The sequence below is a fragment of the Suncus etruscus genome, chromosome 14, assembly GCF_024139225.1.
Source record: "Suncus etruscus isolate mSunEtr1 chromosome 14, mSunEtr1.pri.cur, whole genome shotgun sequence".
Classification (NCBI taxonomy): Eukaryota; Metazoa; Chordata; class Mammalia; order Eulipotyphla; family Soricidae; genus Suncus; species Suncus etruscus.
In genome coordinates, this window is record NC_064861.1 from 94645872 (window position 1) to 94655997 (window position 10126).

At 43.6% G+C, this 10126-nt stretch overlaps 2 protein-coding genes across 2 annotated transcripts; both read right to left on the reverse strand.

Moving 5' to 3' along the window:
* Positions 1-1122: 1122 nt before the first annotated feature.
* Positions 1123-5342, reverse strand: LOC126028663 (zinc finger protein 350-like). The gene is made up of 2 exons (XM_049787601.1): positions 5209-5342; positions 1123-1429 (listed from the first exon to the last, which is right to left on the reverse strand). Exons 1-2 carry the CDS (start codon positions 5340-5342, stop codon positions 1123-1125), a joined length of 441 nt encoding a protein of 146 aa, XP_049643558.1.
* A 3247-nt stretch (positions 5343-8589) lies between these two features.
* LOC126028664 (vomeronasal type-1 receptor 4-like) lies at positions 8590-9516 on the reverse strand. Its single transcript, XM_049787602.1, has one exon. It carries the CDS (start codon positions 9514-9516, stop codon positions 8590-8592), a length of 927 nt encoding a protein of 308 aa, XP_049643559.1.
* Positions 9517-10126: the final 610 nt, after the last annotated feature.

Below are 10126 nucleotides of genomic sequence, written 5' to 3' on the forward strand. Positions count from 1 at the left end.
TTTTTAATGACCCCATAAGTTCATTTACTTTTAATGAGCAATATAAAACACATTATTATGTATCATCTAAGGGTGTATTCCTGGGAGGGAGGTAGGAAACTGGGGTAAATGGAAGAATTATCACACTGTTGATGGGACTGGTGTTGAAACACTGAATGGCTGAGACACTATAGTATGAATTACTTTGTAAACCACAGTATTTCAATAAAGTATTAAAGAAAAAAGCCAAGCCACTAAACTTAGGAACTTCTTATTCTTACCTCATGAAGACAGGAAATGGTTTATTGGGGTTCTATTCGTTGTGGTAACACCTGGCAGTACTCAGAGGTCAAGCTTGAAGCTCCCACGTGTACATTAAATTTGAAAGCCCTTGAAATTTTCACCTTGTATTTCATTGTGCATAATTCGATGAAGAAGACTTGTGCCTCCTTCAAAATTATAATGATATCCCCTTCAACCAATGAACTCTAGGTTTACATCATATTTACATTCATACAAATTAGTGAGATCATAGACACCACTGTTCCAGGGAGATTGTAAAAAGGGACGGCACATGTGCTTGGTCTATTCTGGGCTCCAAGTTCATCCCCCAGCACTGCTTTGTCTCCCCACTGCACTGCAATCTTCAGCATCCCTGATTCTAACACTAAAACCAATAGCTGAGTGCTGCCACTATTGGCCATGTGATCTCCAAGAAGCATTTGGTAGAACCACCTTCCCCACAACTAAAGTATAATCTGAATCTTGCTCACTTGAAGACACTGTGGATTTCATTCATCGGTAACATTCTAGTCTCAGTTCTGGAAACTGGATCTAAGCATTAAAATATTTGATAAATTCTAAGACATGAAGAAATAGACTGAAGATAAGGCCGTAAGTCAGTCTACATAATAAAAAGGAAGCTCTCAAATATTGCTTTAATTTTGTTTTGATGGCGCACCAGGCTGTGCTAAGGAGGAACGCTTCCCCTCTTAACAAGTAGGTTCTCTGATGGTCATTAAGGACTGACATACTTCTAAAAGATTTTCCACATTTGCCACACCCAAAAGGCTGCTCTCCTGTGTGGTTTCCTTGCTCAGTAAGCTGGATTTCTTGTTAAAAGTTTTGCCACATTCACTGTATTCATAGTTTTTTTCCTCTGTGAATCCTCTGATGTTTAATGTCTGTTCTGTGAAAAGAATTTGCCACAGAGACCACAGAAAGGTCTTTCCTGATGACATCACAGATGCACTGTAAGCCACAACTTCTGGCTGAAGCTTTTCCACATTCAATGCATAAATAAGGTTTCTCCCCTATATGAATTTGAATATGAATCTTAAGATTCCGTTTTTGGATGAAGACTTTTTCACATTCACTACAGTTGTACAGTTTCTCTCCAGTGTGTGTTTTCTGATAGATGCCAAACCAAGATTTTGTTACAAAGACTTTGCTGCAGTAAGAACATTAGAAATGTTTGGCCCCATTATGTAGCCTCTAATGCTCTGCTTCCTCCCAGAGCATCAACGTTCTTCAGAAGATTTTCCCACATCAACCACACTGAGATTTCTCTCCTGTATAAAATTTTTGTGATCCCTGAGCAAGAACTTTTTTTAGGAATTATTTCCCACATTCCTTGCCAGGTGAGGTATTTTTAAACTCTGTATTTTATGAGGGTGGAAGATTTGAGTCTTGGTGCTGAGGAATTTTTGGTTTTCAGCAAGGATGAATTTCAGTGGATGTTGCTCATGGTGACTCTGAAAACAGATTTCCATCCCCAGTCATCTCTACTGAGTTCTTGATTTGAAAACTTCTGCTCTGCATCACTGAAATTTAAGTGGACCACATGCTATTTCCATGAAAGTTGAAGAGATCATGATTTTGCTTCAACACAGCATGAATCCTCAGTGAATGAAGAATATTTTTTTTTGAAGAATATTTTCTAATGCATTCTTTTCAAGGCTGTTTCAAGCCATTATCCTTTTTGTTTTGTGAATGTTCTGGCAGAAGATCATCAGTTTCCCAGACTTGTGAGATAAAAAGGGATAATGAATAAACATGTCTGAAATGCCTGGACATGTGCTGTTTTGTCTTCTGAGGCATCTATGAAAACTGTTCCAATAAAACCCATGCTTGAGTTTTCTAAACACTGTAAAGTAATACCACTCTATAGGTAAAAGCACTGAATGAAAAGAAGCAAGATTACAAAATTCACAATTGACCAAGAGATTGGAACACATGCTTTGCATGCAGAAGTCCTGGGTTCCATCCCTAGTAGGACATGGTAACCTCTAAAACAAAAAATTACAATGAATAAGTACGGATTTGACCAGACATTCAGAGCTTATAATATACAAGCAGTGGATGTGATGGGTTGAATAGAAGTTGCATGCAACCTACTCCAGGCAAACAGGTAAGGTGCAGGTAGCTGCCAACCAAAGACTATTCAAACTCATGAAAGCCAGGTACATGCCTAGCCATAACTATTAACCCATCCTGTGCTCAACACATTCCTCATGGTCACCCAGCTGGTACAAAAGTGTGTTGAAAGAGCACAAGGTAAATACTGCAGATTGTGGAAATGGATGAGAGGCAGCATTGGATGGACATGGATGTCACTGAAAGAAATGTGATTATAGCTGTAGGGAGACTAGGATAATTGATGGGACTCACGCAGTTCAGTACAGGGGATTCCAGAAAATGACAGAGTTATTGGAGAGCTAGTATAGCAGAAAGGGTGCTTGTTTTGCATTAAGCAGAACCAGTTTGATTCCTGGTATCCATAAAGGATCCCCTGAGCACTGCCAGGAATGATCTCTAAATACCACCAAGCATGACCCAAACTCTCTTACACACAAAAAATCAAAAACAATAAAACCCACAAAACATGAGCAGAGATTTTCTCTGCCTTTCATAGGTGGGTTTTCCATCTTTCCCTGACTAGGCTCCCCCTCGAATCTTCCTTCCTCTGATCCAATGGCACAATTGTTGAACTCTAGTCTTGTGCGCTGGCCTCCAATTTAAGCAATTTTTACCTGTTTCCACCCCCACCTTAAAACATCCTTGGGGCTCATAGTGGGGACCATATGGGTGAGAAATGCTAACCCAACACACAATCTAAAAAACTCATCATATTCTGGTCCTGATCTCTCTTGGCCAGGCATGTCAGACAGCTCCCAACATTCGCCCCTTCACCACCTGTCAACCTTTTCATCTTTCCCAAATCTTTTCCTCCAATTACTAACCACTGTGGAATAATCCAAGCCAACATCCTTTATGAACAAGAACAGAAATGTAGAGTCCAGCTGCTGACTAATCTCAACTCCTCATTCACCAACAAGAAGTCTAGGTTCTCCATCCTGGAGCCTCTCATTTACCTGCATGGGTTACACTAAGCACTTTCCCTTTCATGGTCTAGGTCTATTCCCCACATTACAGTTTTGACAGGGTGTCTGGCTTGCTGACTTGAAAACTTGGTCCTGGAAAATGAAAGCTTTAGGGACAATGGAGTTATTAGGGCTGACCATGTCACAAAGGATAAAACAATGTCCACAGCTATAATTCAAAGGGTCTTCTCAAATTTCAGAGGGAAAAATACCCTTCAATCTGGGCACAGAAAGATAACCCAGAATATACCACGTCTGAGCATCACAGACTCATCAGTACCTCAGAAGCTGAGAATGGAAAGGACAGTGCCAGAATCATGGCACAGGGGGTTGGGGAGGCTGGCATTGTCCTTGTCCATGGACACCAGCTGATTAAAGTTCTCCATCTAGTCAAGGTATAGGGACTTCTATGCAGGTGCCAGCAGCTCCCACACTTGCTACATGAACTCCTTGGCCACAGCAGCAAATGCCAGTGATTACTGCCACAGCCAAAGAATTTAAGAAATCAAATCAATAGTTTTCTGTTAAAAAATAAAAAAGGCACTGAAACTTTTCCTGCTTCTTTCATTCCAGCAAAAATTTCCTTCTATTTTTGTTTTGTTTTTGCTGTAATTTTTTTTTTATCTATATCTGCTGATACTCGGGGGTTACTCCTGGCTCTATACTCAGGAATCACTCCTGGAGATGCACAGAGACCATATGGAATGTTAGGGATCCAGTCAGTTTGGCATATGCAATGCTAATGCCCTCCAGGCTGTATTATTGCTCCAGATCAACTTTTCCTTTTTAAGTGTAGAAACCAAAAATGTCTAATCCAGTAGGCCCAGTCATGCATTCATTCACACACCTAAGAAGTTTTTCTATAAGCACATACTCAGGTTATCTATATGTATGGATATGGATATCTCACAGTGAATACAAAGAATGAGACTGCATGTCTGTAGGCCTAAGGAAATATTCCATATAGGATAAGGGGGCTAGGAAAAAAAAATCATGAATGGGGATTAGAGTGATCATCTAAAGGACAGGCAGTTGCATCACATGTGACAGAAATGGGTTCAAACCTTGGCATTTCAGAGAATCCCTAAACCAGACAACAAAAATTTTTCAAGAGTTTGGGGGTTCAAATGAGACAGAACTGTAAGTAGGGCACTGGTTTCATACACAGTCACCCTCAATTTGTTCCCCCCCTCCAAAGGGTTCTCTTAAGCCCAGCCTTAAGGACTTCTGAGCACAGAATCTGGATCATGCCCTTAACACAGCCAGATGTGGCCCAATAGCCCCCAACAAGAAGGGGGTTTGCTATATCTGACAATCACTAAGGAAAAAGGGGAAAGAATTGAAACACAAACATATCTATTAAAATATACTGTTAAAAATCACCTGAGCCAGGATCATTTTCTGCATGTCTGGGAAACAGCTGAACTGAATGTTGCCTGAGTCTTCTGGATTTCCCCCAAACTCCTGTTCAGAAATCTTGCTGAAGTCAGAAGTGTCCAAGTCAAGGCTAATGCCCAAATCCTTCACTTTCCTCCCCATCCACTGGAGTCTTCTGCTCAGCCAGTCAGGAGGAGAAAATTCCACCAGAACATAAGTTCCCTTCTTCTAAGGAACCCATACTTCTGCCAAAATCCACCACTAAGCCTGCTTTCACTGTGGGATTTATCTTGGCCTCTGGGAAGAAAGAGGACTTGACTTTGGAAATTCTACTTAATGAACATCCTGCTTTAAGATTGAGAGACAAGACTGACAAGTAGTATAGCTGGTAAGGCGCTTGCCTTGCAGGCACAATGCATGTTCCATCCCTGACACCCTTCTAGGGTTCCCCAAGTCTGCGGAGACAAACTTGAGGGGCCGAAGCTTTGACTTTTCGCGCGCTTTTCCTCCCAGCCCACTGGTCCCTGGAATACCGCTACGGCGGCCGGTGAGGGTCAGGGAGCCAATATGTCTGCGCCCATGTCGCCCACTAGCAGCCGCCATGTTGGAACATTTGCCGTACAGGAGCTGATTCGGAGCGAAGATATTGATAAGGTGCTCTGTGCGTGATGCGGGCACAACATTGGGGTGTTGAAATTGTAGCCACGTGTCTCAGAACAAGCAAGCATATTGAGCCCCTTGAGGTCTCCACTCAAACCCAACGCGATTGGGATTAGAGAGGTGGTGCTCCTCTTGCAAGCAGCTGACCTGGGTTTTACCCAAGTAGGGTCGCATGAGCACTGTCTGTTGTGATGCCTTAGAGCAGAGGCAGGAGAAAGTCCTGGGGACTGCCGGGGTGGCCACAAAAACAAACCTAACGTGAATTGTTTATGACTTCAAGCAGTTTTTTCCTAGGTCGCATTTGGTTAAGGATTTCGGGGTGGGAGGGTTGTTGTTGTTGTTGTTGTTTTGTGGGGTTGGGGTCAGGGTGACCCACACTGAAGCAGAACAGTTCAGTTCTGGAACTGTGAAATGGCAGAAACAAGTTACATGTTTCCTAACGCAGCGAAGGGCCAGCGGGAGCCTGGACACTCCCGCTGCAAATGAGATAAAGTGGAGGAAATCATGCCAGGGCTTGAAATCCAGTGTCAGTGATAGTCCATTAGGGGTCAGTCTCTACCTAGCCTGTCAAACTTGAGCAACTGGCAGCAGGGAGAAGGAAGAAGCAGGGAGGAGACTTGGCTCTGGAACATGGTGAGCTGGAGAAGCTCCAGGAATGACCCTCCACAGGGAGAGGCCCCTGAAAGGCCCAGTTGAGGTGGTCTCCATCATTCTGCTCTTGGGTGTGGGTCTAATCCGCTGCTCTTGGCGAACCAGGTGGGGGGGGTGGTCAGATGTCTATGGGCATGGCCTACTGGTAGGGGGCAGAACCAGCCAGTAGAGTAGGCCTGGCTTGCCAGAGACGGGGAGGAGCCATAGGCAGCAGGGCGGGGCCTGTTGATGGTGCCTGATCTTTTCTGCAATGAGGCCTACTGGAGGGGTGGCACCTTAGCGATTGCTGGACCTACAAAAAGAGCAGGGTCTGTTGACCTGAAGGAATCTTCTGGAACAAGGATGGCCTGCTGGAGGGGCAGAGCCTATAGGCGGGGCGTGGTATCCCTGGACGAGAGGGGCATGCATAAGGGGCAGGGCCTATTGATAGAGAATGGTCTCCTGGCTTGGACTGGGCCTACTTCAGGTGGAGCCTTAGGGTTGAGGGATCTGCTGAAAGGGCAGGACCTCTTGATATGGTCCCCATGACAGGGATGGCCTACCGGATGGGCCTGAGAAGGGGCTTGGTCTCAAAATCCGGAAGGGTCCTGCTTAAGGGAGAGCCTTAAGGTTGTGGGGCCTGTTAAGGAGAGGGGCCTGTTGATGGCACTTAGTCTCCCTAGTAAGCTAAAGGCATGCTGGCTGCAGGGCCTGGTCTTGCAAGGGGCAGAGCTAACGAGCAAGGTGGTGTCCTGCTGGGGAGTATAGCCTGCAAATTTTGCGAGATCTGGCGCCTCCAAAAACCACGGGCATTGACTGGTTAGTGTTGGGCTATGGGCTGGTTCCTTGAGGGAACTCTCCCATCTGTTTTTTTTTTTTTTCTGCCATCCAAAGCAGGGTCTTTGGCACATTGGGGGCACTTGGCATCCTTAGGAACACAGGCCTGAGCAGCAGTGTATTCTCAGACCCTTGCAAGGAACCCTGACACACATGGTCCGGTCAAAAAGTACCACTGAGAGGAGCCTCTCAACTCTTCTGAGCATTTCTGCAAGGTGCTGCCCACCCTACCCGCAAACCAGTTTACATCATATCAATGACATGTTCACTTGTGAGACACATTAGAAATAAAAATCATTTATATATCACAGGTTAAAATTTTAATTCACAACTTGAGCCAGCCCTTCCAGCCCTCATCTCTGGGAATTATTTCAATGTCTTTTATTTTTCTTAAAACTCATAGATGAGCGGGACTATTCTGTCTCTCTCTCTCTCCCCCTCTGACTTATTTCACTTAGCATAATATGAAGCTCACCACAAAGAGGGGTGCAGTTAGAGAAAGAACTATGCTGAGAATTATCATAGCAATATCAGTGAGTGAGGGATAGAGAAAGCCTGTCTCAAATACAGGAGGGAGATAGAGGAGGATAGAGTGGGGCATTGATGATGGGAAGGTGGCACTGGTGAAAGGGGGTGTTCTTTTTATGACTGAAATCCAACTACAATCATGTTTGGAATCACGATGTTTAAATAAAGACATTATCAAAAATTTAATAATGTGAATTGTTACATGTACAGTGTGCTCTAGGAAGTACATCCAGGGCATTCTCCATCTCATAGATTGCCCAACATCTACCTCCAGCTGCACATGATACTAGTTTGCAATATCTCTATAGAAACTTTCTCACTCTCACATTTTTCTATAACTATTACATTTTGTAAAAGTACATCTAAAGTAATAACAGCGCCAACATTGTTTAAAGGTTTGCAATATCATAGGCTGAAGTTTTCTAAGGAAAACTAATAATACAAATATTTAAATCTGAGGGGTCCATGTATCTTGATTTTTCATTATTTATTTCTTTATTTTTGTTTTTTGGGCCACACTCGGCGCTGCTCAGGGGTTACTCCTGGCTGTCTGCTCAGAAATAGCTTCTGGCAGGCACGGGGGACGGGGGACCATATTTACATGTTTTTCTTATGCTCCTCTAATGATACTGCTGAGCAGTGGATGACCTCTGCCTTTATAGGTTATTTATTGTCAGATATTTCATCAATAAGAGAGAGAATATGACATTGACAAGTACTGCCAGGGTCCACCACAAAAGCCAAAGCGCAGAAAACTTGTCGCTGAACTCCTCAGGCCCTTCTGCCTGGGCTGAACTTGCCCTGAATCCTTAACCGGGTCTGCACTTTACTGAATGGGACATGACATTCTTCAGTCCTTGATGGATGGTCATTTGTCCAATTGCCTCTATTGTATAGTCCATGAAGCGGCTATTCCTGAGGAACATGCATGTGGAAGGTTGAAAGTCACTTTCAGGCTGATTTTGTCTCACTCTGTTGACAACTACCATTATTCAGACTTTGGCATTTGATACCCTCTGTGGCATTCAGATACCTGCATTCACCCCTGATTTAAAAAGACTATTTCCAGATGCACTTCTGCTGAACTTGACATGAAATGCTCAAAAAATACTCTCAATATTCTCTTGAACATTCAAGAATTCATTCAGGATACATAAGTGAACTGTCACCCAACATCATGGAAATAGAACATAGTCTATGTGTTCCCCTCTGGACCCCCAAATTTGAGATTCCTCATCAGAATACAGCAAAGCCTGATCACACTAGTTTCTTGTCGCATGAGCAAAAAGGGACTGACAACGGGGAAGCTGGCAGACATGACCACAACTAAGTTTTCCAACAATGTAGTAGGATTATTCATAATTGACAGCACCACTTGAAAAGAGCAGGAAAGGGTGTAAAAGCAGACAAAAGTGCTCACCAGGGAAAAGATGTTTTGGGTGGCTCTGGTCTCGGGGGAAGACCGGAAGGAGATGTTGTTTGTGTGTAGGTGCCGAATCCTCTGTTTGTGCTGGTACAAGATGTAAACCATTGAGCTGTTGGCCCAAATCATGAGGCCCAAACAGAGCACATCAGGGGCGGTGAGCAGCACCGCATATAATATATCACAGGTAGCATCGTGAATCACAGTAGAATAATACCCAAGGACTTTTTTGTCAAAGCTGCTGTTGCTGGATGTGGCAGTAATAAAGAGAGGGAAGGGAATGTTCACCAGCAAGACAACAATCCACCACAAGTTAAGAGCGACCCCTGCATGCTTGAGGATTTTTGTTCGCAGCTGGGCCCACCTGGAGAATCTGGAGGTGATGGTGAACACGCGGAAAACACTCAAGAGACAGACACTACCAATGCAGACCCCTCTCCCCACTCGGTGCATATACAGAATAAGTTGGCATGCAAGATCACTGATGAAATACTTCCACCCAAATAATGCCATTGCATTTAGGACTCCTTTACCAAGTACCAAGATATTAGCTACAAGTATGTACTTAATAAAAATATCGGTGCCTTTTAAGTGGCACTTGGTGAAATGAAGGACCAAGTAATGTTGGAGAAGTGAGAGGTTGCCCAAAATCCCTATCACAGTTTGAATTAAGAAGATACTTGCTATTGTCAAATACATCTTCTCAGTCCTGGAACATCAGCTCCATCTCCCTGATATTGGTCTTTTGAGCTAGAGATTTTGAATTGGGATCTGACACAGACCAGCGCTTCAAGGTACAGTCCACTGAAATCCAATATTCTTCACTTACCTTCACTCCCACCTATATATATACATGGACCTAATTGTTTTTCCTATTGTTTTGTTTCTCCTACCCATTTTACCACAGCTGACTAACTCTGAAAGAACAATTTTTGTGTAAAATCAATCCCATGAATGTACCTTACAAAGAACTTGACCGTTCACCTCCATGTGGCAGAGTTGCCAGTAAGTTCATTTGACACTTTCATTGCAAAGAGTTGCCAAGTATAGACTCAGACCTGCATGTAGTTCGGGCCCAAGTGGAGTGGAGTGCTGCTGCTGTTGATAACTGAACCCCCAATTGCAACAGTGACAATCAGCTGTGCTCACCTAGATCAATGCAGTGATGTGCCCAAATCTGTCCCTGGTTTGAAACTGTCTTTGATTTATCCTTTAATCCTAAGAATATTTTTTCTGTGGGTCGTCAAATTTCATTCTGTGGGTCAATCCTGCAGAATGGAGTAAAAGTTTAGATGGTCAAAAAAGAGTA